The 16,181-nt window shown below is 38.3% G+C and overlaps 1 protein-coding gene across 1 annotated transcript; it reads left to right on the top strand.

The window, feature by feature from the left end:
• The first annotated feature begins 2,249 nt into the window (after window positions 1–2,249).
• LOC148046799 (vomeronasal type-2 receptor 26-like) lies at window positions 2,250–11,544 on the top strand. Its single transcript, XM_087714965.1, has 6 exons — window positions 2,250–2,476; window positions 2,910–3,201; window positions 4,982–5,062; window positions 8,075–8,302; window positions 8,862–8,988; window positions 10,202–11,544. The coding sequence occupies exons 1-6, from the start codon at window positions 2,250–2,252 to the stop codon at window positions 11,098–11,100; spliced, it is 1,854 nt and encodes a 617-aa protein (XP_087571091.1). The 3' UTR covers window positions 11,101–11,544.
• Window positions 11,545–16,181: the final 4,637 nt, after the last annotated feature.

Here is a 16,181-nt window from a genome sequence, read left to right as displayed (position 1 = left end):
TAGAGGAAAATTACTTGGTTCTGGCAGGATTGTTGAACTATGAAGGGATTAATTCTGACATCAGGAAGAAATGGTTGGCAAGATCAAATTTTCTTTGGAGACATCTAGTCTTAGCATGATCCCCGAGAGTTCTTGCAAGGTTCAGTAGAGAACCTGTATTGATTTTTGTGGGTTCTTCCTTCTCTCCTTCTCTCCCTTCCTTCGTTCCTCCTTCCCTTCCTCCTTGATAGCTGATAATTCTCTGCACAGCCCTAATGAATGCCATAAAAATAATGTTTCCACAGCTTTCTCACAGCTCCATCTGAATCTCTGAGGAAATTCTCAAAACTCATTATATATCAGCATCATTCACTTGGAAATTGACCTTTTGAGCCCACAATCATACTTTGGGAGAAGATATGGTATTACACAAGATGGCTTCTTTCCCCTGTTGGAATTCCTCTCTGAATTTTGCTCTTTCATTGGTACTTTAGCTCCGCATAAGATTAGTCATGTTTAGGGAACCAGGTGAAAATTTGGTCTTCCTGAAATTTTGCTCTTGCACATGATACATGACTGGCTTGCTCATATGTTGAATTGACTACATCATGTCTATGTAACCAAGCTTTGAATGTACTTCTCTCGCTCGTGAGATTTTCTTTACTGTGAAAAAGCTTGCTTTAAGGCTGCAGGTTCCCAGGGAGGGGGGCAGGGGGAAATGGTACCCATCTGTCCCCTTCCAAAGCAATCTTGTAAGTTTTCAAGATCATCCAGAGGGGCGTTTTTTAAAAAAGAAAAACCCTGCAGGCACCAAGCGACCGGGGCCAGGGGTGGTACCGGCGTTTCGGAAGTTAATTACTTCCGGGTTCACCAACGATCTGGTTCGTGCGAACCGGTGCGAACCGGGAGGAACTCACCCCTGGAACCAGGTGAAAATTTGGTCTTCCTGAAATTTTGCTCTTGCACATGATACACGACTGGCTTCCTCATAAGTTCCAGAATTGACTACATCATGTCTATGTAACCAAGCCTTGAATGTACTATGAATCACCTTAATTTTTTTCAGAGAAGCACAGACATTGCCTCTTTTTGTAATAGGGAAAATTAAACTGAGGGACAGACTAAGATGTCAAAGGAAAGATGCTACCAAGATCTCAGCAAGTACTAGGGATGATTTCTAAAACTGTTCTTAAATGCTGTAACAGTTCAAATACTTATCCACTAAAGTCCCTCCAGCAGTTTCCTCTGCCGCTGCTTTCCTCATTTGCTTGAGCCCTATTTCATAATCTTCTCCCAGTTCTTAAGTATATTGTTAAGCAACTGAAAATTTAAATTTGGGGAATGCAAGTGAAAATGCTACTTCCTCATGGCTTACATAAGTAAAAATGTCACCCAACCTACCATCGTGGAAAAAATAGAGGCATCACCTCCCATCTAGGGGGATCTGGGAGGAAACCATGGAAATAATTATTTCAGGTACTGGCAAAATATTTAGGTATTGGAGGTGATATTCAGCAGTTTATGATGAACCTGTGGCGGAAATTTTGATTAGTCTGGGAATCGGTAAATACTACTTCTGACTGGCCCTGTCCCCATCTATTCTCTGCCTCCTGAGTCACAGCTGATCAGGAAAAATGGGGATTTTACATTAACCTTCCAATGGAGTGGTATGGGAATAGAAATTTTACAGTATCCTTCCCCTGCTACACCCACCAAGCCACTCCCACCAAGCCATGCTCATAAAATCGGTAGTAAAATAATTTGAATCCCGCCACTGCTAGGCATCTTAATCCTATGCAAAGGACAGTGAACTGCACCTACTATTTACTGTGAAACAGAATATAAATTCCAAAAATCAGGTGTATTTGGTATAGCAAATTCCCCTCTGTACATTTCATTTCCAATTGTGCATTTCAAAAAGAATTTAAACATCATCTATCTTTTCTCTTATCAACAATAAAGTAATTATCTCCTACAGAAACCACCATATTTTCTGAACTAGGCAAAAACATCAAGAACTGCACAGGAGGATATTTCAATTCAACAATAATCAATGCGTCTTGAACCCCAGGGGGATTGGCACAAGGATAATAACGGCTTTGTTTCAGAGTCCTTGCTACAGGTTTCCTCCCATTTATTCTCCCCTGTCAGAATATGTGCTCAAATCCTGATGCAATTCAAGAAATGAATTGGCAATCTCAAGGACATCCCAATGCCCAATGATAGGTTTTCTGATTAGGTGCAGTCTCAGATTTAAATTTGAAGGAATCATGATGAAAGACAGAGACAACATCAAGTGGATGTTGCTGATCCTAGTATTCTTGATGAAGAAAATAGGGATGCTGAGCTGCCCTGCGAGTGATGCTTTCCTTGTTCCTCATGAGTGGTACCAACCTGGTGACCTTATCATTGGAGGGATGATGTCCCACATTTTTTACAACCTTTTTGGTATTGATTTTAAGGAATATCCTTCTATAACACCTTATGACATAGCAACGTAAGGATTTTTTATTCTTTTCCTAATCTTAATTTGTTTCCTCAAATTTGCTTATGAGAGTATCAATATAGGCCTTATTTCTAGTCCTCCTAGTTATGGGAGAATATACTTTTTGTTTCTTTATTTGATTGTAAAGTACTTGTAATATAATGTATAAAGCTTCAGCGGAAAAGAGCTTGTGAATGACATTTGTAATATTTGTTTTAAATCTGTATCATCATTCTTCACAAAATATATACAATAATGACTGATATATGATGGAATTAATTTTGTTGTACATATGTTTTTGTACAAATTCAGCATGTTAGAAAACCCATTACTTTCCTACTTTCATCAAAGAAAAAAAATGTTAGTTATTCATACAGAAATGATGCAACCTTGCTTATGAGAAAATAAACTTCTTTTTCAAATAAGGTATTTAAATCCTTTGCAGTATAGTAATGAAATTCTACCAGCACATCCTTGCTTTGGCCTTTGCTGTGAAGGAGATCAATGAGGATTCCCAGATCTTACCCAATGTCACTCTTGGGTTCCATATCTATGACAGTTACAACAACCCAAGGATGACCCATCGTACCACTCTGGACCTGCTTTTTAAATCTCAGGAATTTGTCCCTAACTACAAATGTGATAGCCGGAAGAATCTCATGGCTATCATTGGGGGACTGGATTTTGCCACAGCATCTTATATAGCTGAAATTATAGGATTCTTAAAGATTCCACAAGTACGTTCTAAAGGGGTTTAGAAGAAAACTCTTAATCTTATTGTTGTTATGTAATAATTAATACACATAAAAAATTAGGCCTGGGTTTGTGTTAATAAGTGTTGGAATGTTCTGCATGGCTTAATGTCTAATACTTAGCATTGTTATCTGAAACTACCATGCCAGTTAAAAAAAGTGAATATCAGGAGTAGCTGAAGGAATATTTGAATTGCTTTGCTAAAATAATTGATTTTATTATTTATTTTGTTTATTTTGTGAAGCATGTATTAGATAACATATTTAAGTATGAACATGTTTTTCATACATGAAATGGATATGAATAAAAAAGGATCATTATGACACGGACAGTTGGCTCGCTGGTGCGTTTATGCAGGACCCTTTCAGACCTCTTAGGAATGGGGTGAGGTTGACAGTAGACAGTCTAAGGTTAAAGCTTTGGGGATTTGGGGAAGAAACCACAGAGTCAGGTAGTGCATTCCAGGCATGGACAGTTCTGTTGCTGAAGTCATATTTTCTGAAATCGAGTTTCGAGCGGTTTACCTTAAGTTTGCACCTATTGTATGCTCAAAATAGTCATTTACAGGTAGCACATTGTAGCAGATAATTTTATGTACTACACTTAGTTCCGGCCAAAGGGGCACAGTTGGCCCTCGTGAGTTCTATTTTTGGCTGCGAGGACATGCTCCAGCACGCTGAAAGATAAAATGGAGGTTGGGAGGGCCAGGCCGAGGTACCAGGGGCTAGTCCTTCACTGTGTCAAGGAAAGCCCTGTTGTCCAGATCAAAGAACTCTCAGGCTTGATCCAGCCCCTGGGCCTTGAGATTGACACCCCTAATCTTGTCCATATGATTGAAATCCCCCCCCAAAAAAATTGTGTCTATATCCTTTAGGAAATGCTAGGACAACAATTTTCCTTGGATATATTTTAAATGGAAGCAAATAGAAAAATTAAATTTGAACAAAAGTCTCATCAGAATTCTACTGGACTTTCTTTTAGCTGACTTGTGTCGCATCACCTCAGGAGGAAGTTCAGAGCAGTAAGCCCTCTTCACTTTATTTCATGGTCCCCAAAGAGGAACAGCAGTACATTGGGATCATCCAACTGCTTCACCATTTCAGGTGGACATGGATTGGGATATTTTCTGTTCGTAATAACAATGGAGAAAAATTCTTACAGAAAATACAGCCCTTACTTTCACAGAATGGAATATGTTCAGCATTCATAGACAGGCTTGATCCAACATTACACTTGGAAAACTTGGAAGAAACCTATCTACAAATTTTCATTAATTCAATGAATATGTTGAGTAGCAAATCCAATGCATTTCTTCTCTATGGACAATCCGGGACAATTGTTTGGCTAAGATTTGTAATATTTATGTCAGATCCTGAAAGCAGAGCAACTGCCTTATTTGGAAAGGTGTGGATTGTGACTGCAATGATTGATTTTGCATTAACAGGCATTCAAATCAGTTGGGATCTCAAGATGTTCCATGGGGCTCTTTCCTTCACCATTCATTCAACAGCTGTTGTAGGTTTCAGGGAATTTCTTCAGGCCATTAAACCTCTTTTAGACTCTGGAGATGGGTTTCGACAGGATATTTGGGAACAGTCATTTGACTGTTCATTTCCAAAGTCAGAGTTGCAAGAAATATACAGTAGGAGATGCACTGAGGAGATGAAGCTGGAGGATCTTCCTGCACCTCTCTTTGAAATGGAAATGACTGGCCAAAGCTACAGTGTCTACAATGCTGTTTATGCTGTGGCTCATGCTTTGCAGGCTCTAGACCTGTTGAGGTTCAATAGGAGGAAAACCATGATGAGTAAAAACCCTGATCTTCCACAGCTACAGCCTTGGCAGGTATTCCATTTCTACTGGAGGATTCTTTTATTTCAGTCAGCAGTTTGAAATAGAATTACCTTTGGAACCCATTGTGGAAATTCTTAATATATTCTACATGTGTGGAAAAAAATAGAAATAGAACTCTTTCTTGTCAGTAATTAGTTGGGGAAAAATTGCCTTCAGAAATTCTGGGTGCTCCAAAATGGCAGATTTTTACAATGCTATTAGAATAGAATAGAATAGAATAGAATAGAATAGAATAGAATAACAGAGTTGGAAGGGACCTTAGAGTTCTTCTACTCCAACCCACGGCTTAGACAGGAAACCCTACACCACTTCAGACAAATGGTTATTGTTATATATGTTTGAAGGGAAAGAAGCAGGAGCCATGGAATCAGAGAGTAAGATGTTTATTGCGAGATGACAAGCGATTCAGAATGTGTTACAACTGTCACAGTATTTATACTCTCAGGTACCAACTGTCATTTAACTGTCACTAGAACCACCAATCACAGGCTGTGCTTCGCCCACCAATTAGAACGCAGCACAGGCTGTTGCTGGGCTATAACACTCCTTCCCCCCAGTTATTTGCATAATAACCATTTATTTATGTGTTATCCATTTACCTTTTTGTGTTGTCAATTTGCGTGTTATTTGTTTGCATTTTTTGTATTATCTATTTATTTATTGCATTTACCATGGAATCAGAGAGTAAGATGTTTATTGCGAGATGACAAGCGATTCAGAATGTGTTACAACTGTCACAGTATTTATACTCTCAGGTACCAACTGTCATTTAACTGTCACTAGAACCACCAATCACAGGCTGTGCTTCACCCGACCAATTAGAATGCAGCACAGGCTGTTGCTGGGCTATAACAGTTATCTAATCTGTAATCCACCCACTTCCTGTAACCGTTCTTCATATGTTTTAGCTTCTAGTCCCCTAATCATCTTTATTGTTATTCTCTGCACTCTTTCTAGAGTCTCAGCATCTTTTTTTTTACATTGTGGCAACCAAATATGAATGCAGTATTCCATGTGTGGTTTTACCAAGGCAATTTAAAGTGCTATTAACAGTTATAGAGATCCTGATTTTATCCCTCTGCTTATGAAGCTTAGAACTGAGTTGAATTTTTTTGCCAGCTGCTGCACACTGCTGGCTCATATTTAAATGGCTGTCCACCAGGACTCCAAAATCCCTCTAACAATCACTACTATTGAGCAAGGTGCTACATATAAAGTACCTGTATTTTTTTTCATACCTAAATGTAGAACCTTACTTTTTTCACCATTGAATTTCATTTTACTAGATAGCGCCCAATGTTCAAGTCTGTCAAGATCTTTCAATATCTTGAGCCTATCTTCTGGATTATTGGCTACTCCTGCCAGTTTGGTGTCATCTGCAAATTTAATGAGTTCCACATCTGTTCCCTCCTCCAAGTCATTGATGAACATGTTGAAGAGTACTGGGCCTAAAACAGAGGCTTAGGGTACTTCCTTTAATGTAGATGTAATTCCATTGAGGACTAAACATTGAGTGCAGTTGGTCAGTCAGTTATGAATCTATGTGATGGTGATGCTGTCTAACCCACATTTTTATACTATATAGTAGTAGGTTATGGGCTACTTCATCAAATGCCTTACTGAAGTCCAAGTATATCAACTCATTTTGTCACTTTGCCAAAGAATGAAACAAGATTAGTCTGGCATGATCTCTTTTTGACAAAACCATGTTCGCTTTTGGTTTTTACTTTGTGCGGTTCTAGGTTTTTGCTGATTCATTGCTTGATTATCTTTTCCAGAATCTTCCTTGAATATTGAAGTCAGGCTGATAGCTCTGTGGTTTCCTGGATCTATATTTTTCCTTTTTTGAAGTTAGGAACTACATCACCTCTTTTCCAGTCCTCTGGCTGTTCCATGGTGCTCTAGGATCTTTGTTCAGTGGTTCTGCTATCTCCTCTGCCAGTTCCTTCAGAACCTTCTGGTGTAATCTATCCAGTCCTGGTGATTTGAACTCAGTTAGGGTAGACAGGTGCTCACATACCATTTTATTCCCTATTTTAACTTGTGTTCCTAATCTGTTTTTTGTGGTGTTGTTTTTGATAGGTTGGATTGTTTTTTTCCCTTTGTGTAAAGACAGTGGAAAAAAACAAGTTGAGAAGTTTTGGTTTCTCCCTGTTGATGTACTTTCTTGACACTTTCTCCCAGCAATGGACCAATTGTTTCCTTGTCTTGTTTCTTGTTTTTAACATATTGAATGAAGATTTTTTGGTCACAAGCTGTTTATTAGACAGCCATTTCTTTGAAATGTTGTAGGATCTTCTCATTGAGCTGGCTGTTTTACTAGAAAACATTCAAGGTATCTTGCATCTGTCTTATGTTGTTCTGTATAAAATGTATACCAAAAATGATAAAAAACATTTAATAAATCAGCATATCTTGAACAATAATAGTTAAAAGGATAATTTATATTACTTTTTGTTATCTTTTCAAAAACTAATCAATTCTCCAGCTAAGTCACTAACTAAGTTTTGTGTCTCTTTGGGATATTGAGAAGCATAGTAGGTCCTTTTTAAATGTAGCATGCTTAGAATGAAACAACCATATATTTGCAACAGTCTCTATCAGACTCTCTCATTTATTTATTAAAGAAAGCTTCTGTCTCAAATTCTAAAATCTGAAAATTAACCAGACCTCAGAATCTCAAACAGCTTTGTACCAATGAGTAAATATTATAGATTATCTATTTGGAATTACTTTGTTTAGTAAATGGATAAAGTGATATAATTCCAAAAGGCTATTTTCATTCCGATTCTCTGCATTGTTATACTTCCGTAAATAATATCAAATAAATGAAAGAGTTGATATATATATTTCCATACAATATTGATTATAAAACTTCTAACTTTACGTATTTAATAATAATTATTGGAAAGGGCAGAATGAGTGAATGTAACTTGGATATCTTTTTGTCTTCTCTATTATGTTGCTTTTAATTCCCTCACTCTTTTATTCCCTTTCAATTAGCTCCATTCATTTCTTCAAGGCATTTCTTTTAACAATTCAGCTGGGGAGAGAGTGTTCCTGAATGAGAAAGGGGAAGCAACTGGTGGATTTGACATCACCAACTTGATCACTTTTCCAAATAGATCCTTTCAGAGAGTTAGAGTTGGAAAGCTGGATGTAGAGGCTCCCAAAGGGAAGGAATTATGGGTTGATGAAGACGTGATTGTCTGGAGTCCAGGTTTTAATCAGGTATCAAATGAGTGAATTGACCATGTCTTAATCCATTACGATGCCATATTGAACCTAATCTCAGTCAAAATCTGATTCCTGGATTTTAAAGAAAGAATGGAATATTCTTTTTCAAATGTTGCTGATGATCAAGCACTCATTAAATTGACAAAATGACATTACAATACAAGTTGGCATGCTGGGTTTGCACATCCATTTGAAATCACAAGAGTAGTCATTTTTCCTTGAAATTGCTCCCTTGTGCAATTATTTACTCCCCCTGCTCTTCAAACAGGACCTTTTCTACATCATTGTGGTTTCCACATCTTTTTAAGTTGTAGAGGAAATTAATAAGTTCAGTATTACTTTCCATGAGATACTTACAAAGTGTTATGATTTGTTCGCCCTCTCCTTCAAGCAGGAAATTTTGTAGATCATTACAATTACTACTTTTTTGAATACCTGCATCTTTTATCAATCCTTTGGGAAGTCAAAAATAATTCCCCTCCATAAAGGAGAAAAATTACATAACCTAACTCTAACTATGTCCAATTTCAAAATCTTTTGGGCTTATCGCCAGGTTCCTCCACTTTCTCGATGCAATGACCCCTGTTTACCTGGATTCTGGAAGAAAGGAATTGAGGGGGATCAGTTCTGCTGCTATGACTGTGTTCCATGCCCAGAAGGGAAGATTTCAAACCATAATGGTATAGTAGAAATTCTACCATTTTTCATTTGACTTAAGCAAACTTTAATAAAATACTTCTATGCATAAAGTTAATAAGGTGATTTTCGATAATATGGAATACCAATAAAGAAGAATATTTGTAGCTCAGGGTTGAAATGAGGGGTCCTTGGGGCACTCTGAGCTTACTTGTTTTCTTGCAGATGTTTCCTTACCCTAAGTAGGTAATAATCACTGCTAGTAAGGAATACTGTTTGCTTTCAGTTGTCTGGGTATCCAGAGTAAGGACTTTATTTAAAGTAGCCCAAATACAGTTCTGCAACCCAAAAAAACAGAAAATGGAAAGGGAGCATCTATGCAACACATTCAAACAAAATGCATTCCCACGCATCTTCAACAAAATGTTCCTAACCACTCAATCCAATACAGCACAACAAACACAAACCCTAAACAGAATTACACTGCTATACATCAAGAATATCTCAAAAGCCACCAAACAAACTGGACAACCATATAGAATCAGTGTAGCACATGAGCCAACTAAAGCTCATCAAAATTTCCTAAGCAAACCAAAAGACGGAGCAAGCACAGAAGAAAAACAAGCGTCATGTAAAGACACAATGTAAGGACTGCAACCACCACTAAGTGAGACAAACAGGCGGAAACTGTCAGAATGCATCCATGAATACCAACTGGGGGTGAGAAGACATGAACAAAATGCTTTCATTTCACATCCTATAGACAGATTTAACAATAGTTTCCATTGGGAAAATGTGACAATGCTAGACCACAACAAGTCCAAAAATGCCAGGGAATATCTAGATACCTGGCACTCTCACAAATCAGCCATCAATCGACCATAGACATTAACAGTATCTACAGATTATGCAAAAGGGGCAATCAATCAGACCAAAAGAGAACAAAAAAGACTCCAGCATCTCTCCACCACTAATCAGCACCAAGGTCACCATAGATTAACTCCATAGTTAACTTCAAACCAACAATCAAGTAAACAACACACCATTCAAGAAGCTGCAAAAAAGCTGTCAGTAAACAGTTCAACCAAAGACTCTCTGAGAAGGTCTCCATCGACATAGACTGGCAAGACATTTTCATTGTATCTAGTTTGGGTCGATGAAACATTCGCAAGGAAACAAGCAAACTCAGAGAGCATCAAGCACCCCTCAATAATATGGAATGCCTAGATGAAAAAAATATCTTGATTTTCCTTCCAGATATGGAAGATTGCTTTGAATGTTCAGAAGATCATTATCCAAATAAAGAAAAGAATGGATGTAAACCGAAACTGCTGGTTTTCCTAACTTTTAAAGAATCCTTAGGGATTGGTTCAGCCTCAGCAGCTCTTGGTTTCTTCTTCTGGACCTCTTGGATTCTTGGAATTTTTATTAAGAACAAAGATACACCCATTGTCAAAGCCAACAACAGGTCCCTCACCTACACCCTCCTTGTCTCTCTTCTGCTCTGTTTTCTCTCCTCTTTGCTCTTCCTCAGCCAGCCTGGAAAAGTGACCTGCCTTCTCCGACAATCAATGTTTGGCATCACTTTCTCAGTGGCCATTTCTAGTGTACTGGCCAAAACTACCACTGTAGTTGTTGCTTTCATGGCCACTAAACCTGGATCTCAGATGAGGAAATGGGTGGGGAAAAAATTGGCCTTTTCTATTGTACTTTCCTGTTCTCTCTTCCAAGTATGTATTTGTATTGTTTGGTTGTCGACATCTCCCCCCTTCCCAGAGTTGGACATGCATTCACAGAGCCAAGAAATGATTTTACAATGCAATGAGGGGTCAGCTTTCTTCTTCTACTGTGTCTTGGGCTACATGGGTATCTTGGCCATCGCCAGCTTTATTGTGGCTTTCCTTGCTCGTAAATTACCTGACAGCTTTAACGAAGCCAAGTTCATCACATTCAGCATGTTGGCCTTTTGCAGTGTGTGGATCTCCTTCTTTCCAGCCTATCTGAGCACAAAGGGAAAAGCCATGGTAGCTGTGGAGGTCTTCTCCATCTTGGCCTCCAGCACTGCATTACTGGGATGCATATTCCTACCAAAGTGCTACATCATTGTTTTCCGGCCTGACCTCAACCAGAGGGAGCAACTCATTAAAAGGAATTAATTTCTGGCTCGGAAAAATTGCTGAAAAAATTACTAGAATGACTAATATCTATACAAAATGTATATGTAAAATGTAAAATGTATATGTGATAGGGGCATCTAAATTTCTTATTCCCTGTTAGGATATTTCAGATATTGATGAACCCCAAATGGTGTTTAATGTTTGCAGAGACATTTTGTGGTTTTTAAACTTTGAATTCCTAAAGCGTTACATAAATACAGAAAAAAACCTATTTCCATTTAAAAAACAACAACATATATTTAACACAGTATCATGGTATATTAACTTTGGATTTGTTACTGTTCTTTAAAAGGTCAAATGCATTGAGTTTGCATTCTTGTAAGCTTAACTGCATTTTAGAAAAGGATGACCATTATTTGAATATATTCCTTTTGATAGACTCTCAGAAATAAATTAGATAAATAAATTAAAGAAATGTTGGCACTTTTAGTTTAGATGTCCACTTGAAATCACAAGATTGTTGTTTAACAATATTTTATTCAATTTTTCAATTTTCACATTCCATTTGCAATCATTTATACACAGGGTATTTACTATAAGCAAAGAAGAAAAAAAAAGAAAAAAGGAATAAAACGAACAAATAAAAAGGAAACACAACTCATCATTCACAACCCCACCTAACCCTTGCATCCTCCATACACCCCATCTACCCCCCCAACTCTCCTTTCTCCCTCTAACACTCCGCTCCTACTTCCCTTTCCCCTCAAACCTTCCTTCTCCCCTTACTCCCCAGACACCCTCCTTACATACTCCTTACATTCCCCTTACTCCTTCCTTACTCCTCCCTCTTACTTCCCTCTACCTCCCTCCTTGGTGTATGCCTTTATTCGAGTGTTGTTTGATCTAATAAAAGTAAAGTGAACCAAGGAAAAAATAATAATAATAATAATAATTAAAAAAAAAGAACCACCGTATATAAATACATTCTTGTTCTTATTAAGACTATGTTAACACCCCCCACCCCACCCCCCACAATCCCCATCCCTAATCCTCCCGGCTTCCCAGGGCCCACACCTGGCACTACCTTCTATCTAAAATATCTTGTATACATATGGATTAAAAAATAAAAGTAATATATCAAAAGAAAAATAAAAGCAGAGAAAGAAAAAAAAAGGAAAAAAAGAAAAGAGAAAAGAGAAAAAAGAAAAAAAGAAACCACTCTCTTTGTGTTGATCTCAGCCCCCCCATCTTTATCTATGCTTAAATAGTATAAATCATTCTATCTATATTTTATTCTCGTCTCTTACTTCTTTGCTATTTACCCCGATCTTCTGTAGACTCTCCCGTTCCCTTCCTAAACCTCATGATCCCTTCCAATAAGATTTAAGCAGCATGGTTCATGCCATATATTCAAATATAACTTTACAGACAAGTAATCAAACTTTCCCTTCTAGTAAAATTTAAACAACGTAAATGATCTTTCTTTGCCCCTTTTCCAAACAGTAATTCAAAATAATCTAACCAGATTTCCCCTTCTTAGTGAAGTTAAGCAGCGTAGATCAGATATTACTTTACACAGGAATCAATTTCTATCTTAAGATAATTCCAACCGACTTCCCCTTCTAATAGGATTTAAATAACTTAGTTCATTCCACATGCATTTTACCCTCATCCCCCACTTGTCTGATATTTACCACTATCAAATTTATACTAACATTGTTTAAAATATAACTCAGAGCGATTTGTAGCATGAATCATTCCACATATTCCAATAATACTTTCAGCAAGAGTCAGTTAACCTTCTATTTTGAGGTAGTCCCTTCTAACAAAGTTTAAACAACATAAATCATTCCGCATTCTTTTTACAGTTATCTTAAGATAATCCCAAGCGGCTTCCTGTTCTAATAAGCTTTAAACAACGTAAATTTTGCCCTCTTCCCTTGCTTGTCTGATATTTACCACAAATAACGTAGTTCATTCCACATGCATTTTACCCTCATCTCTTGCTTGTCTAATATTTACCACTATCAAATTTATACTAGCGTTTATTTAAGAAGTAACTCAGAACTATTACAACCAACTTTCCCTTCAAATAAAAGTTAAATAGCATGGATCATATTCAAATAATACTTTCAGCAAGAGTCAGTTAACCTTCTATTTTAAAATAGTCCCATCTAACAAAGTTTAAACAACATAAATCATTCCGCATTCTTTTAACCACTATCAAATTTATACTAACATTACTTTAGAATCTAGCTCAAACTAGTTTCACTCAGCTTTCCCTTCTGATAAAAATTAGTCCACTTTTTCTACTGGAGAGAGGTCTCAAACCCCCATTCAGTCCTCAACTTTAGGAAGTCTTTTGAAGTATCTAAATTCTCGATCTGCGTTCTTCTGCTTCTCCGAGGGAGGGGGTGCTGCCCCCTCCATCTTGCAGCCGCATGGCCAGCCGTTTGCTTTCTCCTTCCGCTTGTCTCTCCTCTCTTCCAAGCGCGTCAGGAGGTCCCGCCTTCAGAATCCTACAATAGAAATCTTGAGCCTCCGAAACAGAGTTAAGACGAAATCTTTGATTCTCAAATGTAACCGTGATGCCGGCAGGGGCCTCCCATCTGTATCGAATCTGTTGACTCCTAAGCTCTTTGGTTAAAAAAGTGTAGTCCCTTCTTTCTCTCAACATCTGAAAAGGTATATCTTTGAAGACAATCACGTCCTGGTCATCAACTCGGAGACTGTTATTATGAAACTTTTGCACAATCGCGTTTCTAGATTCTTTTGTAGAGAAATGTATAATTATGTCCCTCGGGAGCTGTCTCTGTTCCGCTATCAATGAGTTCTGGCGATAGATTTTCCGAATCTGCCAATCAAAGTTAAGTCCCGGGCTTCCCAGCGCACGGCTGAAGGCTTCAGCAAAAGTATGTTTCAAATTCTCTTGCTCCTTTTCACGGAATCCTCTGACTCTTATTGAAAATGCCTTCCTATCAAAATTTAGCATCATAAGCTGTTCTTCGTTATTTCTAATTTTTTCTTGTAAGATTTGAATATTGGTAGTCAAATTAAAATTAGCCTTCTCCAAACTTTCCAATTTGTTCTCTATTTCAGCAGAGTAATCTGACAGGGCAGACACGGCTGCAAACGTATTCACCTTCATTTGATTAACTTTAGATTTTAGGTCATCATAAAGTTGCAATACAAATTCCTCCATTTCTTGCTTAAATGCATTAAATATTTTAAAGAGATATTCCTGTGTTAAAACTTCTCCAGTAGAGGGCGTAGGAGACAAAGGCTGTGTTTCCAAAAAAGATTCTTTAAATTCTTTAGACACATTTGTAGCAAGACGCTTCTTTGATCTGGGTGCCATAATAGATAAACAAGTAAGCAGCGCTTCGCTCCCCTCTATTTCCAAAGAAAAAAAAAGGTTTATTTTGTTAAGGAGCGGTCTGCAGGAAGATAATCCCGGCTAAGTACATCCAGTAATCATCCACGGAGAGAAATCGCCATTTTGAAGTCTATTTAAACAAAGAAGTCTTTAAGACGAATGGTGCTGGTATTTAAGATAGTAATAAAAGCATAAATCTCCCAGGGGTGGTACCCTCCCGTATCAAATCTAGCTTGAAAAAACTTTGTTTTGTCCTGGGGGGGGCTAGCCTGTCTGGGGCTGCCAAAAAAAAAGGCAGCTGAGAAGAACTGGCCGGAGATAAAAGCTCCGCTTCGGCTGGATCTAATCTCTTCCACAGCCAAAAAAAGAAAAAGGCTGTGGCTTACGAATAGACCCTAGTCTACGGAGCTATCCTCCCTGCCCCTTTCTTAGCCAAAAAGGGGTGCTATCTATGATCTTATTTAGATATACAGACCAGATCTCTGAGGAGCTCGGTGGAGCCCTCCTCGGCAACAGGCCACGCCCCCAGGAAGCTCCGAAATCACAAGATTGTCTATGTTTCCGTGAAATTATCCCCCTGTGCAATTATTTACTCTCTTCAAACAGGACCTTTTCTACATCATTGTGGCTTCTTCATCATTTTAAGTTGTGGATGAAATTGATAAATACAGAGTTCCTTTCCATGAGAGTGTCAGAAAATGTTACTATTTGTTCACCCTGTTAATGGTGGTGTGCAGCGACTCCAACTCCCCTATCACTACTAATGGTACTCTGGGTCAATAACCAATGTTAAGTACATCTCCTTTTGGAGACTAGAGTTGTGTAGCAGAAGGTTGCAAGGAATGTGCCACTGAATAGTCACACTATCAATCACAGCCGCCGAAGTTAAAACAAGTATGACTTTACTTGCATCAACAAAAATAAAGTAGGATAAACATTCTCCCAAAAAGCAATAAGTAGTCTTGAATTATATACACAGTCTATGATACAACACATTGATTTACAGATGCTCATCTCACGATTCACCATGTAGACAAGTAACTAACATACAGAGTAGCCACCATCCGATATACAGTGTTCAACTCCAATAACAAGCACGGAGAACATACAGGAACAACCAGGAACAAACAGTAGTAGTTCCTACTCCCTCTTATGGCTGATTAAAATAACAGCATCCAATCACGTCTCACTTGAGCATTTAAAGTGACAGATACATTATTTCAATCATGGTGTGTGTGTGTGTGTGTAGGTAGGTAGGTAGGTAGGTAGGTAGGTAGGTCTGTCTGTCTGCCTGCCTGCCTGCCTGTCTGTCTGTCTGTCTGTCTGTCTTTGGTTATTCAGGTTTTCTCCCCCGTAAAATTGGAAGTGTCTTGGCGACATGTGGCCATGCCAGCTCTTCATGGTGGGTGTCAGTCTGCTTCATGTATGGAATGGAGGGGTTTTAAGTGGCTAATGACTTTAAAAAGACCAGAACTATCGCCAAAGCTGAACACTTTAACAACAGAATAATCAGAGAAGCCATTGAGATAGAAAAACGCCCATACAGCATGAACAAACGAGATGATACCTCCCACCTACCAGCCATTTGGAAACCTGCCCTTATTGTCAAACGAGTCCCTAACACGAGGAATGACACCAGACCTACACTCACGAGAGCCACACAGGATGTCACCACCACACATCCATGCAGAAAGCAGACTCAAACCCACACTGATAATGAGGCACGACCAAGGACCAGAAGCCA

This window comes from Thamnophis sirtalis, unplaced genomic scaffold, assembly GCF_051295495.1.
Source record: "Thamnophis sirtalis isolate CommonGarterSnake01/CBP01778 unplaced genomic scaffold, rThaSir2_p1.2 scaffold_4, whole genome shotgun sequence".
In the NCBI taxonomy this organism is placed as follows: domain Eukaryota; kingdom Metazoa; phylum Chordata; class Lepidosauria; order Squamata; family Natricidae; genus Thamnophis; species Thamnophis sirtalis.
Note: the sequence above shows the minus strand (reverse complement) of the source record. Positions and strands in the feature narration are given on the sequence as shown.